This window comes from Macaca fascicularis, chromosome 9 (genome assembly GCF_037993035.2).
Source record: "Macaca fascicularis isolate 582-1 chromosome 9, T2T-MFA8v1.1".
In the NCBI taxonomy this organism is placed as follows: Eukaryota; Metazoa; Chordata; class Mammalia; order Primates; family Cercopithecidae; genus Macaca; species Macaca fascicularis.
The window spans coordinates 52,643,343-52,664,878 of NC_088383.1; the positions used below are offsets into that span (position 1 = coordinate 52,643,343).

General features: G+C 50.7%; 1 protein-coding gene, 1 non-coding gene and 1 pseudogene across 7 annotated transcripts; all 3 read left to right on the forward strand.

Moving 5' to 3' along the window:
- Positions 1-2,086: 2,086 nt before the first annotated feature.
- On the forward strand, positions 2,087-2,190 carry LOC123566953 (U6 spliceosomal RNA). Its single transcript, XR_006689669.1, has one exon. It is a non-coding gene; the product is annotated as a U6 spliceosomal RNA (small nuclear RNA).
- A 2,123-nt stretch (positions 2,191-4,313) lies between these two features.
- On the forward strand, positions 4,314-5,186 carry LOC102140333 (large ribosomal subunit protein eL8 pseudogene; annotated as a pseudogene).
- A 2,409-nt stretch (positions 5,187-7,595) lies between these two features.
- Positions 7,596-12,531, forward strand: FXYD4 (FXYD domain containing ion transport regulator 4). 6 transcript variants are annotated; one of them, XM_005565048.4, is made up of 9 exons: positions 7,596-7,642; positions 9,010-9,055; positions 9,883-10,042; positions 10,682-10,714; positions 10,825-10,851; positions 11,711-11,785; positions 11,889-11,928; positions 12,227-12,264; positions 12,342-12,531. In XM_005565048.4, exons 3-9 carry the CDS (start codon positions 10,006-10,008, stop codon positions 12,359-12,361), a joined length of 270 nt encoding a protein of 89 aa, XP_005565105.1. In that variant the 5' UTR covers positions 7,596-7,642; positions 9,010-9,055; positions 9,883-10,005; the 3' UTR covers positions 12,362-12,531. The 6 variants fall into 6 exon arrangements, with proteins under 6 accessions (XP_005565105.1, XP_005565104.1, XP_005565103.1 ...); XM_005565047.4 differs by having other exon boundaries at positions 9,910-10,042; XM_005565046.4 differs by lacking the exon at positions 12,227-12,264.
- The last annotated feature ends 9,005 nt before the right edge of the window (positions 12,532-21,536 follow it).

Genomic DNA, 21,536 nt, shown 5'->3' on the forward strand with positions numbered 1-21,536 from the left:
CAGGGTCAGGAGTTTGAGACCAGCCTTGCCAATATGGTGAAACCTCGTCTCTACTAAAAATACAAAAATTAGCCAGGTGTGGTGGTGGGTGCCTGTAGTCCCAGCTACTCGGGAGGCTGAGGCAGGAGAATTGCTTGAACCCAAGAGGAGGAGGTTGCAGTGAGCTAAGATCACGCTGTTGCATTCCAGCCTGGGTGACAAAGCGAGACTCCATCTAAAGAAAAAAAAAAAAAAAAAGACCTAGGAGACCCAGACAGAAAGTGGGAGAAGATATACCCTGCTGCAGTGACACCACACTCAGAGAAACCACTATGGTAAGGGAGCTAGCTCAGGACGTTGAGTCCTCAAAACAATGCTCTCACTAGTCTCCTTTAATAAATGAAGAAACAGAGACCCAAAAAGGTAGAAATCTTCTCCAATGTCACCTGGCTTGGGAGACGGGCCCCAAGTTTAAACTCTGCTCAGTTACTGCAGAGCCACTACATTCTACTTCCTGCATGGAGAATGGCTGGGGGACACACGCCCAGAGACCAGCAGAGAGAGAGTGGGAGGCAGAGGCCAGGAAACACAGGGTCAAGCTGGCCAAGATCTGCCCTCCAGGAGACCATGACACCCAGAGAGTCTACAACATAAAAAGCACAGTGAGGCTGGGTGCAGTGGCTCACGCCTGTAATCCCAGCACTTTCGGGTGAATCACCTGAGGTCAGGAGTTTGAGACCAGCCTGACCAATATGGTGAAACCCAGTCTCTACTAAAATTACAAAAGTTAACCTGGCATAGTGGCATGCGCCTGTAGTCCCAGCTACTCTGAAGGCTGAGGCAGGAGAATCGCTTGAACCTGGGAGGTGGAGGTTTCAGTGAGTTGAGATCATGCCACTGCACTCTAGCCTGGGCAACAGAGCGAGACTCCATCTCAAAGTGACTGCCCTAGGCAGTGAGGGTGTCGCCACCCAGCCAGCAGGCTGGGGTCCTGACCTCCCATCCACCCTACATGTGACATGGGGCAAGTCATTCAACCTGTCTCTACCTCAGTTTTCTCACCCTTAAAGTGGGGATTGTGAAAATAAAGCTTACAACACCTAAAATACTTTAAGCTTTAAGAGAGATGTGACTGTGATCTGAATCACATAACATTTCACAAGTCTACTTCTTTTTTGTTGTTTTGAGACGGAGTCTCGCTCTATCGCCCAGGCTGGAGTGCAGTGGCATGATGTGAGCTCACTGCAAGCTCCGCCTCCTGGGTTCACGCTGTTCTCCTACCTCAGCCTCCCGAGTAGCTGGGACTACAGGTGCCCGTCACCACTCCCGGCTAATTTTTTGTATTTTTAGTAGAGACGGGTTTCATCGTGTTAGCCGGGATGGTCTTGATCTCCTGACCTCGTGATCCGCCCTCCTCGGCCTCCCAAAGTGCTGGGATTACAGGCGTGAGCCACTGCACCTGGCCTCACCAGTCTATTTCTTAAATTACAACTTAACTTTCTTTCTCAGTGTGCTTCTTTAATAAATGACAAAAAAGACAAGAGACCATACATCCCCCTTCCAATCACTAATCTTTGTTATAAATTGACTGTTTTGGCTGGGTGCAGTGGCTCACACTTGTAATCCCAGCATTTTGGGAGTCTGAGGCAGGAGGATCACTTGTGCCCAGAAGTTTGAGAGCAGCATGGGCAACATAGTGAGGTCCTGTCTCTACAAAAAAATAATTAGCCAGGTGCAGTGGCTCATGCCTATAATCCCAGCACCTTGGGAGGCTGAGGCAGGTGGATCACCTGAAGTCAGGAGTTCGAGACCAGCCTGACCAACATGGTGAAACCCCGTATCTACTAAAAATACAAAATTACCCAGGCATGGTGGTGCATGCCTGTAATCCCAGCTACTTGGGAGCCTGAGGCAGGAGAATCACTTGAACCCAGGAGGCAGAGGTTGCAGTGAGCTGATATCGCGCCTCTCCACACCAGCCTGGGTAACAAGAGTGAAACTCCATCTCAATAATAATAATAATAATTAATTGCTTCCTTTATCATCCTGTACCTAACTCAGACAGAGACCTTATGACAATTACATTTTCAGTGTAAAATGTTAAACAGTGCTTGTTTCTCCAGCACATATACTAAAATTGGAATAATTCAGAAATTAGCATGGCCCCTGCACAAGGATGACATGCAAATTTTCAAAGCATCCCATGTGTGTGTATATATATATATATATATATATATACACGGTTTCACTCTGTCACTCAGGCTGGAGTGCAGTGGCGAAATCTCAGCTGACTGCAGCCTCTGCCTCCCAGGCTCAAGCGATCCTCCTGCCTCAGCCTCCCAAGTAGCTGGGACCACAGGTGTGCACCACCACACCTAGCTAATTTTTCTATTTTTGGTAGAGATAGGGTTTCACCATGTTGTCCAGGCTGATTCCATACTTTTTAATTTAAAAAAAAAGAATAAATTGGCTGAGGGGAGTGGCTCACCACTATAATTCCAGCACTTTGGGAGGCCAAGGCAAGAGGATCACTTGAGACGAAGAGTTCAAGATCAGCCCGGGCAACACAGTGAGATCTAGCCTTCACTTTTTTTGTTTGTTTGTTTTTTGAGACAGTGTCTCGCACTGTTCCCTGGACTGGAGTGCAATGGCGTGATCTCGGCTCACTGCAACCTCCACCCACCGGCTTCAAGCGATTCTCCTGCCTCAGCCTCCCGAGTAGCTGAGATTACAGGCGCCCGCCACCACACCCAGCTAATTTTTTGTAATTTTAGTAGAGACGGGGTTTCACTATGTTGGCCAGGCTGGTCTCAAACTCCTGACCTCGTGATCCTCCCACCTCAGCCTCCCAATGTGCTGGGATTACAGGTGTGAGCCACCACCCCTGGCCTGACCCAGCCTTCATTTTATATACAAATATTTAAATTTAAAATAAAGTATTAAATAGACCTTCCTCCTAAAGAAAGACTACCACAACTGATCAGAACTTTTTTTTTTTTTTTTTGAGATGAAATTTCGCTCTTGTTGCCCAGGCTGGAGTGCAATGGCACAATCTTGGCTCACTGCAACCTCTGCCTCCTAGGTTCAAGCGATTCTCCTGCTTCAGCCTCCCAAGTAGCTGGGATTACAGGCATGCACCACCACACCCGGCTAATTTTGTATTTTTAGTAGAGACAGGGTTTCTCCATGTTGGTCAGGCTGGTCTCGAACTCCCGATCTCAGGTGATCCACCTGCCTCAGCCCCCTAAAGTGCTGGGATTACAAACATGAGCCACCACACTCAGCCCAGATCATTATAACGATACATTAAACCTTACATTTTAAAAAGTTAAAATTCAGCCAGGTGCAGTGGGTGGCTCATGCCTGTAATGCCAACACTTTAGGCAGCCAAGGCGAGTGAATCACTAGAGCCCAGAAGTTTGAGACCAGCCTGGGCAACATGGCAAAACTCTGTCTCTACCCAAAAAAAAAAAAACAAAAATTATCCTGGTGTGGTGGTGTGCACCTGTAGTCCCAGCTGCTCAGGATGGTGAGGCAGGAGAATTGCTTGTGCCCAGAAGGTCAAGGCTACAGAGAGCCATTGACTGTGTCACTGTGCTTCAGCCTGGGTGACAGAGGGAGACCCTGTCTCAAAAAAGACAAAAAAAAAAAAAAACAACAAAAAAAAAACCAGTTAAAGTCCTATTCAACTTTCCTAAACTGTGTCTATATAAATGATCCTAGGCCGGGCACAGTGGCTCATGCCTGTAATCCCAGCACTTTTGGAGTCTGAGGCAGGTGGCTCACTTGAGGTTAGGAGTTTGAGACCAGCCTGGCCAACATAGTGAAACCCTGTCTCTACTAAAAATACAAAAAAATTAGCTGAGAGTGGAGGCTCGGGCCTGTAATCTCAGCTACTCAGGAGGCGGAGGCACAAGAATCACTTGAACCCAAAAGGTGGAGGTTATAGTGAGCAGAGATCATGCCACTGCACTCTAGCTTGGGTAACAGAATGAGACTCTGGGCCGGGCGCGGTGGCTCACGCCTGTAATCCCAGCACTTTGGGAGGCCGAGGCGGGCGGATCACGAGGTCAGGAGATCGAGACCATCCTGGCTAAAACAGTGAAACCCCGTCTCTACTAAAACTACAAAAAATAGCCGGGCGAGGTGGCGGGCGCCTGTAGTCCCAGCTACACGGGAGGCTGAGGCAGGAGAATGGCATGAACCCGGGAGGCGGAGCTTGTAGTGAGCTGAGACTGCGCCACTGCACTCCAGCCTGGGCAACAGAGCTAGACTCCGTCTCAAAAAAAAAAAAAAAAACAGAATGAGACTCTGTCTCAAAAAAATAAAAATAGTTTCTCTCTCCTCCTGCCGCCCAAGATGCCGAAAGGAAAGAAGGCCAAGGGAAAGAAGGTGGCTCCAGACCCTGCTGTCGTGAAAAAGCAGGAGGCCAAGAAAGTGGTGAATCCCCTGTTTGAGAAAAGACCTAAGAATTTTGGCATTGGACAGGACATCCAGCCCAAAAGAGACCTCACCCGCTTTGTGAAATGGCCTTGCTATATCAGGTTGCAGCGGCAGAGAGCCATCCTCTATAAGCGGCTGAAAGTGCCTCTTGCTATTAACCAGTTCACCCAGGCCCTGGACCGCCAAACAGCTACTCAGCTGCTTAAGCTGGCCCACAAGTACAGACCAGAGACAAAACAAGAGAAGAAGCAGAGGCTGTTGGCCCGGGCTGAGAAGAAAGCTGCTGGCAAAGGGGATGTCCCCACTAAGAGACCACCTGTCCTTCGAGCAGGAGTTAACACTGTCACCACCTTGGTGGAGAACAAGAAGGCTCAGCTGGTGGTGATTGCACATGATGTGGATCCCATCGAGCTGGTTGTCTTCTTGCCTGCTCTGTGTCGTAAAATGGGGATCCCTTGCTGCATTATTAAGGGGAAGGCCAGACTGGGCCGTCTAGTCCACAGGAAGACCTGCACCACTGTCGCCTTCACACAGGTGAACTCGGAAGACAAAGGCGCTTTGGCTAAGCTGGTGGAAGCTATCAGGACCAATTACAATGACAGATACGATGAGATCCGCCGTCACTGGGGCGGCAATGTCCTGGGTCCCAAGTCTGTGGCTCGTATCGCCAAGCTCGAAAAGGCAAAGGCTAAAGAACTTGCCACTAAGCTGGGTTAAATGTACACTGTTGAGTTTTCTGTACATAAAAATAATTAAAATACAAATTTTCCTTCAAAAAATAAAAATAAAAAAATAATAATAAAATAAATGATCCCAAACTTTTACACTTTACTTATTTATTGTGAGACAGGGTTTCCCTCTGTCACCCAGGTTGGAGTGCGGTGGTGCTTCCTGGGCTCACTGCAGCCTTGACCTCCATGCTCAGGCGCTCCTCTCACCTCCGCTGGGGTATAGGTGTGTGCCACAACGCCAGACTGTTTGTTCTATTTTTTTTGTAGAGATGGGTTCTCGCTGTGTTGCCCAAGCTGGTCTCAAACTCCTGGGCTCAAGCGATCTGCCCGCCTTGGCCTCCCAGAGTGTCAGGATTGAACCCCCACACCTCGCCAAGACTTTAAAACTCTGACTTCCATTCTTTTCTTTTTTTTTTTCTTTTTTGAGATGGAGTCTCGCTCTGTCACCGAGGCTGGAGTGCAGTGGCACCATCTCAGCTCACTACAACCTCCGCCTCCCAGGTTCAAGTGATTCTCCTGCCTCAGTTTCCCAAGTAGCTGGGACTACAGGAGTGCACCACCATGCCTGGCTAATTTTTGTATTTTTAGTAGAGATGGGGTTTCACCATGTTGGCCAGGCTGGTCTTGAACTCCTGACCTCATGTTCTGCCTGGCTCGGCCTCCCAAAGTGCTGGGATCACAGGTGTGAGCCACCGCCCCCAGCCATGCCTTCCATTCTCTACAATTCATACTTCCTGAGCAGGCCATCCTTAACCTTTACACTTAAATAAACTCCTTTAAAACTAAAATCTGACCTGTTTGACTATTGTAGATTGACAGGCTAATGAGAGTATATACCTCCAAGGACTTCTGTGAGGGCTAAGTGCAATGAGCTCAAGTAAACAGCTGGCCGAGGAAACACCTGGACCCCTCCTCTGTGCTAAGCCCCATGCAGTGTACACACAGAGACACAGGCCCGCCTCAGCCTCCCAAAGTGCTGGGATTACAGGCCTGAGCCCCCATTCCCAGCCAATATTTTATATTTTTACACAAGTGACAGCATCCTATTCAGAATGCCCTATACTTTTTTTCTACTTAAAAGTATGTCTGGACCAGACACAGTGGCTCACGCCTATAATCCCAGCACTTTGGGAGGCCCAGGCGGGTGGATCACCTGAGGTCAGGAGTTCGAGACCAGCCTGCTCAACATAGCAAAATCCTGTCTGTACTAAAAATACAAAAATTAGCTGGGCACAGTGGTGTGTGCCCATAATCCCAGCTACTCGGGAGACCGAGACAGAATTGCTTGAATCTGGGAGGTGGAGATTGTGGTGTGCCAAGATTGAGCCACTGCACTCCAGCTTGGGCGACAGAGCGAGACTCTGGCTCATAAATTAATAAATAAACCATCTAAACCGTCACTGCCCTCCCTAGCCCTCCCAGCCCAGAGACCCCCATCCCTTGTCAGCCATCCCCCCTTACCTTCTGGACAGGGACAAGTGTCCCTCATTTGGAAAAGAATTAGGGAGGGGTAACAGCAGACTAGGGAGGCCTGGGTCCTCCACATGCCTGTGTAGGGTGTGTTTGGCCCCCAGCAACAAGGCAAGCCTGAGGTCTGCAGAGGGAGGTAGCCCACTCCTTATTCGGGGGCGGCTATCCTCCTCCTGGACCCATCCCTCTCCTATGGGGGAGGCTAAGTGGGTGTCAGGGCCCTGTCAGAGGGTGAGCCACCCCCAGGGGTGCCCACCAGCCACCAGCCTCCCTTCAGTAGACATCCAGCCCAAGTGACAGCAGTGGCACCACTGAGCACAGGGAGCCTGCAGGTCAGTGCCTGGCTCCTGGTATCCTCCGCAGTCCCCAGGACACCCCCACACAGAGGTCCCAGAACCCCCACTGCTGGCACAAGAGCCCAGAAACACCCTGTCCAGCACCCTCCGGGTCCCTCTTTTAGGATCTGGGTGAGCTAAAGAAGCCAAAAGAAAGCCTGGGCGTGGTGGCTTATGCCTGTAATCCTAGCACTTTGGGAGGCCGAGGTGGGCAGACTGCCTGAGCTCGGGAGTTCGAGACCCGCCTGGGCAACACGGTGAAACCCCATCTCTACTAAAATACAAAAAAAAAATTAGCCAGACGTGGTGGCGTGCACCTGTAGTCCCAGCTACTCGGAGCCTGAGGCAGGAGAATTGCTTGAACCTGGGAGGCAGAGGTTGCAGTGAGCTGAGATCACACCACTGCACTCCAGCCCGGTAGACAGAGTGAGACTCCGTCTCAAAAAAAAAAAAAAAAAAAAAAAGGAGAAGCCAAAAGAGGGTCTTCGGCCCAGCCCACCCCTCCCCAACAGCCCTGGGTGTGGCAGGCCGGTCAGGCTGAGTCTCAGGAAGCCTGACCATTTCCCTCCAGCCTGCGTCATGGAGCCCTGGGCGTGGCTGCAGGGTTTAAAGAGCCGACCCACCTGCCTGGGCCTCCACAGCCCAGCAACCTCCTCAGATCCATTCTCTGCGCTGCCAGCTCAGGTGAGTCCTCACCCAGGTGACCTTGCAGGTGACCAGGCGTCCACTTCGGGGCTGCTGGGTGAAGGGGGTGGGTGCCCAAGAATTCTGAGTAATGACAAGCCTGTTGAGGTGTCTGAGGGCAGATATGGCTGCAGTAGACGCTTGAAGGCCTCTTGCTTTGCACCTACTGTCATATGGATGGTGGGTTGGGGGCTGGAGGAAACAGAAGCCAGCCCTTGGTTAAAGAATATATGAACTGGTGGGGTGCACCTGTGGTCCCAACTGCTTGAGATACTCAGGTGAGGAGATCACCTGAGCCAAGAGAGTTCAAGGTTGCAGTGAGCCGAGATCATGCCACTGCTGCCTTCCTGGGTAACAGAGCAAGACCCTGTCTCAAAAAAATAATAATAATAATAATAAAAAAATAAAAAATGTGGCCTAGAGTTGAGACCCTCATATTCCAGGAACTCTTGTTGGTGAAGGTAGAGAGAGACCAGTGAAGGCTCGGGGAAGTCAGCTTTGGAGACTGCTCCTAGCCCAATAACCCATGTTCAGAAGCAGTGCCTAAGAGTCTCTCCCTCCAGTGCCTCCCTCCCGCTGCAGAAGGAGCAGTTTATTTAGGGATGTATCTATTTATTTATTTATTTTTAGATGGAGTCTCACTCTGTTGCCCAGGCTGGAGTGCACTTGCACAGTCTCAGCTCACTGCAACCTCCACCTTCCAGGTTCAAGTGATTCTTCGGCCTCAGCTTCCCAAGAAGCTGGGAATACAGGCGCCTGTCACCACACCTGGCTAAGTTTTGTATTTTTAGTATAGACGGGGTTTTGCCATGTTGGCCAGGCTGATCTTGAACTCCTGACCTCAGGTGATCCACCCACCTCAGCCCCAAAGTGCTGGGATTATAGGTGTGAGTCACTGCGCCCAACCTATGGATGTATTTTTTTTTTTTTTTTTTTTTTTGAGACGGAGTCTCGCTCTGTCGCCCAAGCTGGAGTGCAGTGGCCGGATCTCAGCTCACTGCAAGCTCCGCCGCCCGAGTTTACACCATTCTCCTGCCTCAGCCTCCCGAGTAGCTGGGACTACAGGCGCCTGCCACCTCGCCCGGCTAGTTTTTTTGTATTTTTTAGTAGAGACGGGGTTTCACCGTGTTAGCCAGGATGGTCTTGATCTCCTGACCTCGTGATCCGCCCGTCTCAGCCTCCCAAAGTGCTGGGATTACAGGCTTGAGCCACCGCGCCCGGCCCCTATGGATGTATTTATTGTAACAGGTTTTTAGTGCTTACTGTGTGCTAGGCATGGTTCTTAGGCTTCGCAAATAGTAGTTCATGTAATTCCATTGCTATAACCTTATGAAGTTGCTACTATTCTGATGATCCTCCTTTTACAGGACACTGGTGAAGGAGCAGTGAGGAACCTGCAGAGTCACACCGTTGGTAAGTTGCTGAGAATCGACCCAGCCCAGACAGCTGGCCCTGGATCTGTGATCTCATCAGGAGGCCAGAGCTGGGTACAGCAGATGATAACAATGGCTTCAGTATTGAAGACTTGACCACACTAGGCTAACAATATGCAGAGGGCTGGGAGGGGCCCTGCGCTCAAAGACTCAGCCTCCCCAAGGACAAGTAAATGGGGTCCTGGCTACTTCCAACCTGAGGGAGAAATGTCATACCACAGGAGGTCTATACTCTGAGAGCAGAATCTGGGGCTGCTGGAGCAGGGTCCCCTGCCAGGGCTGGCAGGGGAGGTCCTGGCTGCTGTAGTCACCTCATCCCAGGATTCAGCGCTTCCTTCCTCCTCTGCACCCTTGCTTTTGTGGAGGCTGTCTGGGAATTCAGACTCAGGGCACTGGACTCTGGCCACCCCAGGCCCAGACCTTTGGGAGCAATAGCCTGGGGCCTGATAACAATGCCCTTTGTGTGGGGTTAGGAAGTCCAGACCCTGACTTAGAATAGCAGCCACCTGACCCTGGGCATCTGATTACACCTCTCTAAGCTCCATTTCTTTTTTTTCCTCCTCTGAAATTGAGACAATAATAGTGCCTTCCTCATAGGGAGGAGTAGGGGGTGGGTTTGTCACATGGATTTTAACAACGCCTTCTGCAGCACTTACTCTGTGCAGGCACAGTTCTGAGCTCTTAGCTCGTGCTTACTCCCCCAGGCCGTCACTATCTCTAGGTGGGAAGGCAGAAAGTAGTCACTTTCCCAAGATCACCCCACAAGCAAGTGTATCCTTGGGGTTTGTACACCTACTCTCACCACAGGGCTGTGCCTGCCCCCGCCCCCTGTAGCTGACCAAGCGAGCTGTGAGCCTGGAGCAGATCCGTGGGCTGCAGACCCCAGCCCCAGTGCCTATCCCCCTGCAGTCCTGCCACTCGAACTGTGACATGGAGAGAGTGACCCTGGCCCTTCTCCTACTGGCAGGTGAGTCCTCCCAGTCTCTTGGGACCCTCTTGCAATCACCCCACCCACAAAGGCAGCAAAAGTCAGACAACATCTCCCAAAGTTATTTAAACTGACAATTTAGAGAAAAACATGAAGGAAATGACAGTACAGGTAGGATGAGAATATCGCAAAAAGGTCCTAATAGCTCCAGAGGAATTGAACCATGGAAAACATTAACCATCTGTGGCTTGAAGACAAAAGCAGGATGGCACAGTGGCTCAGGCCTGTAATCCTAGCGCTTTGGGAGGCCAAGGTGGGAGGATCACTTGAGCCTGGGAGGTCGAGGCTGCAGTGAGCTAGGATTGCACCATTGCACTCCAGCCTGGGTGACAGAGGTTCCAACTCAAAAAAAAAGACAAGCACTCCCTGTTTCTTCAGAGGGCAGAGACATAACAAACCATCCCTGTTAGCAGGTACACAGGAGCATCAGGAAGCCTGGGAAGGCAGGGCTTGGGCGGGGCCAAACCCTGAGGCTGTGTGGGGCTGGGGAGGGCGTGAGGAAGGGAACTGGTGGCTCCAGGGTCACCCCACAACCTCTGTGCTGGGGTCCTGCTGCCTGACTTACTTGGACACCAGTGTCATGAATTCCCACCCATTTTCTCTGCTCTTCCCACACAGGCCTGACTGCCTTGGAAGCCAATGACCCATTTGGTGAGTGAGGCCCCCAAACAGCCTGCCCACTCTGCCCACATCTCCCCTCTGATACCCACATCCTGTCTCCTGGTTCTGGTTCTGAAGTCTTTTTCCCCCACTTTTTCTAGCCAATGAAGATGATCCCTTCTACTATGGTAAGAGCTGATATTCCCACCCCCACCCTCCCCTTGCTTATCCTGGACCTCTTTGCCAGACAAGTTGGTGAGGGGTGGTGTGGACCTAGTGTACACAAAGTGGGATGGAGGATTAAACCTGGTCTCTGTGAGAGCGTTGCTCCAGCAAGGGGAGGGTGGCCACAGGATGCTTAGGAACGCTCCTGGTGAAGGGCTGGTGTCTGGGCGGTTAGGCCCCCCGATACAACACCCCTACCCTCCTGCCTTCACTCACCCTCACTCTCCCCTTCCCTAGTCCCCAGCCCTCAGGCAGTTCTCCTCTATTCCTCTCCCCTGGGCCTCAGCCCCAGGATAGCTTTCCTTGATTATCCTTCAAAGCCCCTTCTTTGCGCACGTCCACTTCTTCTTCTTTTTTTTTTTTTTCTTGAGACAGATTCTGACTCTGTCGCCTAGGCTGGAGTGCAGTGGCATGATCTCTGCTCACTGCAACCTCCACCTCCTGGGTTCAAGCAATTCTCCTGTCTCAGCCTCCCGAGTAGGTGGGACTACAGGTGCCCGCTGCCATGCCCAGCTAATTTTTGTATTTTTAGTAGAGATGGGGTTTCACCATATTGGTTAGGCTGGTCTCGAACTTCTGACCTCAGGTGATCTGCCCGCCTTAACCTCCCAAAGTGCTGGGATTACAGGTGTGAGCCACCATGCCTGGCCTCACCTTTTTTCTTCTTAATGTTTCCCCACCAGACACAGAATGATGTCTGTGTTGCTGGCTTGTCTTTATGCATATGGCAGCGGCTGGCACAAGCAGGGGCCCACGAATGTCTTTTGAATGAATGAGTGAGGCCCCAGGCTGGTGCAAGCACACTCTCTGTACCTGCCCCAGACTGGAAAAACCTGCAGCTGAGCGGACTGATCTGCGGAGGGCTCCTGGCCATTGCTGGGATTGTGGCAGTTCTGAGTGAGTGGCAGGGCAGGTGGGGCTGGCGGACAGGGTGGGGCAGGAAGAGAGAGTGCTCTGATTCCAGCACTGACCCTGGCACTGACCCCTCTCTCCCTCCCAGGTAGCAAATGCAAATGCAAGAGCAGCCAGAAGCAGCACAGGTGAGCCCAACCCTGTGGTGCGCCCCTCCTTCAGGGCAGAACTATGGGAGGACAGTCCTGACCTGGAGAGTGGACAGGGTCCTGGCCATTCACTGGACTTGCAGCCAGCTTTGTTATTCAGATAGTCAACCCTGAAGGGCCCCAGTCAGGGAAAGCTCTGACCTCGGTATTGTGTGAAGTGACCATGGAAGGAGAGCAAGGAGGTGCACTCTTGGGGCCAGGCGGCAAGAGTCTGGGATGTAGGGTAGAAGGTCCTCCAGGCTAACCTGATACTACTCTGATGCGGTCCTTTCTCTAGTCCCGTACTTGAGAAAACTATCCCACTCATCACTCCAGGTGAGACTGGCTTCCGTGGGCTGAGGGGGTGCCTGTGTAAGGATTGTGTCTGATGGCCTGCCTGCCACTCTCCGCAGGCTCTACCACTACCTGCTGAGCATAGGACCGGCCTCCAGGGATGGCCTGAAGCCTAACACTGGCCCCCAGCGCCTCCTCCCCTGGGAGGCCTTATCCTCAAAGAAGGACTTCTTTCCAAGGGCAGGCTGTTAGGCCCCTTTCCAATCAGGAGGCTTTTTTTCTGAATTAAACTCGCCCCACCACCCCTTCCTCTGTAGTCTTGTGATCCATCGTCTTTGGGTCTGGGGGCGAGTAATCCCTCGGATTGCTGACTTTCCCTGGAGGCCCACTCCCAACGAGCTTCCCGATCCCTGAGTCCCTGCCACCCAACTGTCTCCTATGGCTCCCACTCCAGCAAGCCCCACAGAGACCCATGTACCGTGAGACACCACAGTGTTATAACAGAAGACCTTTCCATTTCCACCACTTGCACGGGGGTCCTAGAAGTCCTGATGCCTCAGGTACTCATGACTTCCTTTAACCTAGAGTGACCCCCAGGGCTCGCCCCCCATTGAAACCTCATCTCACCCAGTGAGTGCTCTCTATGGTAGAAAATGTAGCAATTCCTTCGACCCATTCCAGTAAAACCCTCAGCTCACCCTGTGGGCCCCACTCCTCCCAGGAAATATCCTGTGAAATTCCATGAAGAACTATGTCTTGAGAAGCCCTGCATAGTGCATGCGGGAGTCAAACACCATGTGTGCAAATCTGAGTTCTTTGGCATGCCCGAACTCCCCTCCAGGAAGACCTCCCTGGCAATGTCCCTGTAGCCCCCCAGGCAGGGGTGTGAAGTGCCGCTCCTGCCTGGTGCCCGTCCTGCAGTCCTGCCCCTTGACAGCCCAGGAGAAGGAACTGAGCCCACTTCTAGCCTCTGCCCCCAGCAAAGGCCAGAGCACAACAGAGTCCCTGCCAGGTGGCATCTCCCAATCTGAGGCCAGGGCCTGGGATGGGCAGCTGTCTCCAATGATGCATCCTCCCTCCACTTCTCAGGGTGGGCCACATCCTTGAGAAGTATGATGTATCCTAGACTTAGGGTCTCCTGACTTGTGGGCTGGGGTCAGAGACTTGTGCAGGGCCCCACAGAGGTATAAAAATGAGGTCCACATGTCTGCCAGAGCCTTTGAAACAGGACATGCAGGGGCTGAGAGCAAGGCTCCAAGGTGGGGCTGAGTGGGACTCAGGATACCTGGCTGAGTCCAACCACTATCAGGGAATCTTGGGTGGGTCACAGAACACCTGGCAAGCCTCAGTGCTTTGGGGAAGCTGCCCTGTACTGGCAGCCCCAGGTGGTATGGCCAGTCCGGGGGCGGCACTGAGTCTGCACGGGTGGACCCAGCGAGGGGCCTGTGCGCAAACCACCCTGGTGGAGGGAATCAGCAGCATGACTGGAATGCAGGCGATAGGATCACTGCGGAAGCAAGGCCCAGCCCTGTAGGCAAGGCCACAGAGGCAGGGGTGGGAGCCACCCAGCAGGGCTGATAGAAGGGGGCTCCTGAGCACGCCTCCTCATCCAGGGGGTGCAGTGCAGAGCTCTCTCCTCATTGGCACCGGAAGACGCTGGTGTGAGGGACTGCTTTTGAGAACATGAAAAGTGAGGTAAGAAAGCTGAGTCTGCAGTGGCAGACCCAGGGGAAGCCACACAAAGGTGACTGGAAGCAGTGCATGCTTTCTGACTGAGGAACCCAGGACGCAGTCATGACTATCAGGAGCTCTGCTGTTTGAAATCCTAGCAAACCTTGTCCTTGCATGGTGGCCCCATGACCCTGACAAGAGATGCAGCCTTGACTTCCAACCCCAGTGCCCTGCTGGGGAGCAGAGGTTTCTGGACATGACATCCACCCACCTCCACCTTTACATGTGTCCTGGGGCCACATCGTGGTGGAGACCTGCTGCTCTGCTTTCAAGCTCTCATGCTGCTTCATTTAAACTTCTCCTGGACAGGTGCCACAGTTTCCCCAAGTCCTGTAAGTGACCACTTATGTAGGAGGCCCCACCGCACATGAGTCCCTAGGTGTGACTGCCCAGTGACAGGCTTATCCCTCCGATGTGGAGGGTGACAGCTCTAGCTTATGGAGCCTGGGGAAATCATGATGGGAGGAGTCAGAGACTGATGGGAGGCCAGGCCTGGGTGACAGTGGAGGACGGAGTCAGTGTCAGCCCCAGGTGGATGAGGCTGGGCCCTGGAGTTGGGCTGCTGGTTCCCAGCAGAAATGAGCTCTCCTCTCTCCCTTCTGGGAGTGAGGAATGGGCTGACTAGGGCATGACACAGGCTCTCCAGGCTTCCCTTTGTGGGATTACTGGCTGTGCCTCAGAGACCCCTGCCTGGGGCCTGTTTCGGAGGTGGGGGGTAATTTCTCCTTGTCATTTTCTCCTAGTTGAGGGGCTGCGGGGAGAGGTGGGGGGGACCAGAGAAAGCAAAGGGTCATTTCCACTCAGTTGGGGATTTACTATGTGACAGACACCACTGTAAATACTTCACACATGTCCAATTTTCCTAGCAACCTATGAGATGCGGATGACATTAGGGTTAGGGTTAGGGTTAGGTTAGAGGAGAGGAGGCACCCAGAGGTTCTCATGGGCTAACGAATTCCACAGCCAGCCTCCAACCCAGGTGTCCTGCTCCTGAGCCCTGTTTCCAAAGGTCTGGGGCCTGTTGCCTTCCCAATGTTTATCATTGTCAAAGACAGAACCCAGGGACTGTGCTGCTGGGTGACTATACATCCTTCCTCACTTTTTTATTTTAAAAATCTTTTTATTTTTCAGGGCTGGGCTCAGTGGCTCATGCCTGTAATCTCAGCACTTTGGGAAGCTGAGGTGGGAGGATCACTTGAGGTCAGGAGTTCGGGACCAGCCTGGCCAACATGTTGAAACCCTGTAACTACTAAAAATACAAAAATCGGCCAGGCGCAGTGGCTCACGCCTGTAATCCTAGCTACTCAGGAGGCTAAGGTGGGAGGATCACTTGAACCCAGGATGTGGAGGTTGCAGTGAGCCGAGATCGCACCACTGCACTCCAGCCTGGGTGACAGACCGAGACTCTGTCTCCAGAAAAAAGAAAAGAAAACAAACATCATAGAGACATTTACTCACAAGGTAAACCAACTTCTAACCTAGCACCCCCAAATTATCAAGGTTAAAAGTTTGCCCCCACACAAAAAAAAGTTTGCTAATCTTTCAGATCATCTTTTCCCTCTTGTACCTGGGAGTTGGCCTTGTGAGTTTGAGATCAGAACTCAGGCTATTGCTGGGCACAGTGGCTCAAGCCTGTAATCCAGGCACTTTGGGAGGCTGAGGTGGGCGGATCACCTGAGGTCGGGAGTTCAAGACCAGCCTGACCAACATGGTGAAATCCCGTCTCTACTAAAAATACAAAATTAGCTGGGCGTGGTGGCACATGCCTGTAATCCAAGCTACTCAAGAGGCTGAGGAAGGAGAATCACTTGAACCCCGGAGGTGGAGGTTGCAGTGAGCCAAGATCGAGCCATTGCACTCCAGCCTAGCAACAGAGTGAGACTCGGTCTCAAAAAAAAAAAAAAAAAGAACTCAGGCTATTGTTTCAGAACCCAAAGTTGAGGACTAGAGAAAGGACTTATTCTGATTTAAAATAATCCTTTTTTTTCTGAGACAGGGTCTGGCTCTGTCACCTAGGCTGGAGTGCAGTGGTGCAACCTCACTACAACCTCTACTTCAGCCTCCCAAGTAGCTGGAACTACAGGCACATGCCACCACACACGGCTATATTTTTTGTAGAGATGAGGTCTCATCATGTTGTCCAGGCTAGTCTCAAACTCCTGAGCTCAAGCCATCAGCCCACCTCAACCTCCCAAAGTGCTAGGAATATAGGCATGAGCCATGGCACCCAGCTCTCTTTTTAAAATTTCTATATATTTTTTCTTTTCTTTCTTTTTTTAAAAATTTATTTCTTAAAACTGGGTCTCACTCTCTCACCCAGACTGGAGTACAGTAGCATGTGGCAGCCACAACCTCCTGGGCTAAAGCAATCTTCCCACCTTAGCCTCCGGATTAGCTAGGACCACAGGCGCAGTGTCACTATGCCCAGCTAATTTTTTTTTTGTTTTTGAGACGGAGTTTCGCTCTTGTTGCCCAGGCTGGAGTGCAATGGCGCGATCTTGGCTTACCACAACCTCTGCCCCCTGGGTTCAAGCGATTCTTCTGCCTCAGCCTCCTGTGAAGCTGGGATTACAGGCATATGCCACCATGCCTGGCTAATTTTGTTTTGTTTTTTCTTTAGTAGAGACGGGGTTTTTCCATGTTGGTCAGGCTGGTCTTGAACTCCCAGCCTCAGGTGATCTGCCCACCTCAGCCTCCCAAAGTGCTGGGATTACAGGCATGAGTCACTGCACCCGGGCCAGCGAATTTTTTTGATGTAGAGATGGGCTCTCACTGTGTTGCCTAGGCTGGTCTGGAACTCCTGCGTTCAAGCAATCCTCCCACCTCAGCCTCCCAAAGTGCTGGGACTACAGGGGTGAGCCACAGCACCTGGCCTGCCTCTTTTTTCTCAACTAAACCAAACCAAACCAAAACAAAAAAACCTTACATTTAAGATAATTATAGATTCACATGCAATTGTAAAAAATAATACAGAGAGATAAGCCAGTTTCCCCCAGTGGCAACTTCTTGTATAACTATAGTACACTATATCACAACAGAATATTGAAACTGCTAGAAACATCGGTCTTACTGAGATTTCACCAGTGTTAGAACACTCATTTGTGTGCGCATGTGTTTAGTTCTGTGCAACTTTATCACCCGTGATTCCTGTGACCACCACAGTCAAGATCTAGAACAGTTCATCACTAGGATCCCTCATGCTCCTCTTTTATAGCCAAACCCATTTCCCTCCCTACTTAGGCCCTCCAGGCCTAACCTCTGGCAACCACTAAACTGTCCTCTATCTCTATAATTTTGTTATTTCCAGAATGTTAGGACCTGGCATGGTGGCCCACACCTGTAATCCCAAAACTTTGGGAAGCTGAGGCGGGTGGATCATCTAAGGTTAGGAGTTTGAGACCAGCCTGACCAACATGTTGAAACCCTGTCTCTACTGAAAATACAAAATTAGCCAGGCGTGGTGGCAGGCGCCTATAATCCCAGCTACTCCGGAGGCTGAAGCAGGTGAATCGCTTAAACCCGGGAGGAAGAGGTGCAGTGAGCCGAGACTGCACCACTGCATTCCAACCTGGACAATAGAGTGAGACTCTGTCTCAAAAAAAAGAAAAAAAGAATGTTAGGCTGGGTGTGGTGGCACATGCCTGTAGTCCCAGCTACTTAGGATAAAGCAGTTGAACCACTGGAGAGTTTGAGGCTGCAGTGAACTCTGATTGCGATCATGCCATTGTATTCGAGCCTGGGTGACAGAGCAAGGCCCGGTCTCAAGAAAAAGAAAAAAAAAAAAAAAAAAAAGGGAGCTGTGATCTCACAACTGCTCTTTAGCATGGGCAACAGAGTGTCTCAAGAAAAAGAAAAAAAAAAAAAAAAAAAGGGAGCTGTGATCTCACAACTGCTCTTTAGCATGGGCAACAGAGTAAGATTCTTTTTTTTTTTTCAAGACGGAGTCTCACTCTGTCACCAGGCTGGAGTGCAATGGCCTGATCTTGGCTCACTGCACTCTCCACCTCCTGGGTTCAAGTCATTCTCCTGCCTAAGCCTCCTGAGTAGCTAGGACTGCAGGCATGTGCCACCACACCAGCTAATTTTTGTAATTTTAGTAGAGACGGGATTTCACCATGTTGGCCAGGATGGTCTGGAACTCCTGACCTCAGGCGATCCGCCTGCCTCGTCCTCCCAAAGTGCTGGGATTATAGGTGTGAGCCACCGCTCCCAGCCTGATTCTGTCTTTTTAAAAAAACAAAAACAATAAAACTGAGATGCCTTGAGACTTGATGCATCTGCCAGCACCCAAATCATGAGGGTGGTCTTAGTGCAGGTGACTTATCTCCCATACTGCTAAGTACTCAGGGGGCTGCTTCTTGAAAGGTAACTAGGCCGGGCGCGGTGGCTCACGCCTGTAATCTCAGCACTTTGGGAGGCCGAGGTGCGCAGATTGCCTGAGGTCAGGAGTTCCAGACCAGCCTGGCCAACATGGTGAAACCCTGTGTATACTAAAAATACGAAAATTAGCCGGGTGTGGTGGCGGGTGCCTGGAATCCCAGGTACTCGGGAGGCGGAGACAGGAGAATCGCTCGAACCTGGGAGGAGATTACCGTGAGCCAAGATTACGCCACTGCACTCCAGCCTGGGCAACATAACGAGACCCCGTCTCAAAAAAAAAAAAAACAAAAAAAAAAAAAAACAAAAAACGAAAGAAAAGAAAAGAAAAGAAAAGAAAGGTAACTAGCCCTCTCCTGCAGAAAACATGGCCTTGATTCAGAACACTCAGAGTTTCAGGGTTTGGCCTGAGTGTTTACTGAGACTCATCAGAGGCGCCACATGAAATCATTTAGGAACACAGGTACCTCTTTGATGGGGCCTATGCTGTCATTGGTAGCAGATGGCAGAGCAGCTGGTGGAGTCTTTGCATCCTTCTGGTCACCTGGTAATTAGCAGGAGTAGTATTTTCTTTTATATTTTTTTGAGACAGGGTCTAACTGTCACCCAGGCTGAGGTGCAGTGGTGCAGTCTTGGCTCACTGCAACCTCTGCCTCCTGGGCTCAAGTGATCCTGCCACCTCAGCCTCCCAGGTAGCTGGCCTACAGGTGTGAGCCACCATGGGCCCAAGTAATTTTTATATTTTTTGTAGAGTTGGGGGTCTCGCTATATTGCCCAAGCTGCTCAAACTCATCAGCTCGGCCGGGCACACTGGCTCACGCCTGTAATCCTAGTACTTTGGGAGGCCGAGGTGGGTGGATCACCTAAGGTCCAGAGTTCAAGACCAGCCTGGCCAACATGGTAAAACCCCATCTCTACTAAAAATACAAAAATTAGCTGGGCGTGGCAACATGCACCTGTAATCCCAGCTACTCAGGGAGCTAAGGCAGAATCGCTTGACTAGGGAGGCGGAGATTGCAATGAGCTGAGATCGCACCACTGCACTCCAGCCTGGGTAAGAGTGAGACTCTGTCTTAAAACAAAACAAAACAAAACAAAACAAAACAAAACAAAACAAAAACCCTCCTCAGTTCAAGCGATCCACCTGCCTCAGCCTCCCAAAGCACTGGCATTACAGGTATGAGCCACTGTGCCAGGCCTCAGGGTATTTTCAAGTGTTAAAGCAGCTTTCTCCAAAATCCAAAACTACTACCCAAAATTATGCCTCTTTCTTAGTGATGAGTTTCTGTAACCAGGACCCTTGAGATTTCAACACCTGGCATTTTTAGTGACTCAAATAATGAAAATTCTTATCAGGTCCTTACTTGCTTACACGTTAACCACTCGCTTTTTGCCCAATATTCCTTGTTTCCATAATGAAATTATAAACTGCTGGAATACTGTTCCTTGTGAAGGAGGGGTTAACTTCAGGGCCATAACAAAATTTTGCAGAACGAATGAGTATCTTTAAACACACTGTGACCAGCTGCAGACACCCAGAAGTCTGGTTATTCAAGACACTATGTGAGACTAAAGAAACATAGATTTTTCCCCCCTTAGTTCTCTGAAACTGCTCCTCCCTTATTTTCTAGCTGTGTAAAAACTCCCTATGCCTGCCATGGTGGCGTATGCCTGTAATCCCAGCACTTTGGAAGGCTGAGGCTATAGTGTACTATGTCAATTGTGTATCTGCAGCAAGTTCGGCCTCAATATGACCTCCCAGGAGTGGAGGACCACTAGGTTGCCTAAGGAGGGGTGAACTGTCCCAGGTTGAAAACGGAGGTCAAAACTTCCATGCTGAGGCCATGCGTGGTGGCTCACGCTTGTAATACCAGCACTTTGAGACACTGCACTCCAGCTTGGGTGATACAGGGAGATGCCATCTCTAAAAATAAAAAACAAAACAAAACCTCCACGCTGCTTCATTTTTGTTAAGGCAGATTTCTCACCTTGGCCAAATCAAATAAACCTTTATCTCCAAGCACCTGTGTCTCGATGTTTGGCATCAGCTACACAAGCCTGAATTTGGGGTTCTACAACATAACAAGATGCAGTATCTTGACCTTTACCTTGCAGGGAATGCCCTTGTCATGCCCAAGGCCACAGGTTGAAAAACATTTCCTGTAACAGTGTCAGTAAATATTTTAGGTTTTGTGGGCCATGTGGTCTCTGATACAACTACCCATCTGCCTGCCTGCTGTAACACCTGGGCAGCTATAGACCGTATTAACAAATGGGCATGGCTGTGTGAAATAGGCCTGGCTGGGTGCCATGGTACATGCCTGAAATCCTAGAACTTTGGGAGGCCGAAGAGTACAGATCACTTGAGCTGAGAAGTTCAAGACCAGTCTGGGCAACATAGTGAGACCCCATCTCTACAAATAATACATAAATTAGCTGGGAATAGTGGTGTGGGACTCCAGTCCCAGCTACTTGGGAGGCTGAGGTGGGAGGACAACTGGATAACTTGAGCACGGGAGGCTGACACTGCAGCGAGCCAGCATCATGCCACTAGACCCAACCTGGGAATCAGAGATTTGCTCCTCCCCGAGTTAACAATCCTGGAGCAAGGGGATGTGTTTTGCTGTCCATGTTACCTTGGGACATCAGGTCATCTAACACATTCACTTTCCCATCCCCTGAAGCCCTTTCCACCCATGCATCCTAAATCTAGCAGACTTCCAGGGGTGTGCAGGTACTCTTCCCCACCACTCTACAAAATCTGAGGTCTCATCTTCACCGCATTCCAGCCCCGTTTCCAGCTGAAACTCCAGTTTTCCAGTGGAAACTTCACTGTTTCTCTGGTTTCCCTCACCTGTAGTCCTCTGCTTCCCCATGCAATGCTGACACTCGAAGCATGGTAGGCCCATGGGTAGGCAGAGATCCCAGATCAGGGCTACAGCAAGGATAGTTCTCTCTAGGTTTTCCCTATGCCAGTCTTCTGCATCCCTGTATCCTGCCATTCCTGGTGATGCTGCTGCCCTCACATCAGGCCATCCAAGCATGCAGAACACTGGAACTAAGGACTGTACCTAAGCTGAGCCTCTGAAGCCCAATGGAGCTAGAAAAGGCTGAAGACTTCACAGACTTAATTTTTAATGCAACTCTCAGGGGTTTAACCAAAAGCATTTACTCTTTAAGATATTAATGAAGACCCTTAATACTGG

Coding starts and splice junctions, on each gene's coding strand:
- FXYD4 (XM_005565046.4), top strand. CDS start 10,006: ATGGAGAGAGTGACCCTGGCCCTTCTCCTACTGGCAG. Junction 10,715..10,824: donor GGAAGCCAATGACCCATTTG/GTGAGTGAGGCC, acceptor CACTTTTTCTAG/CCAATGAAGATGATCCCTTC. Junction 11,786..11,888: donor TGGGATTGTGGCAGTTCTGA/GTGAGTGGCAGG, acceptor TCTCCCTCCCAG/GTAGCAAATGCAAATGCAAG.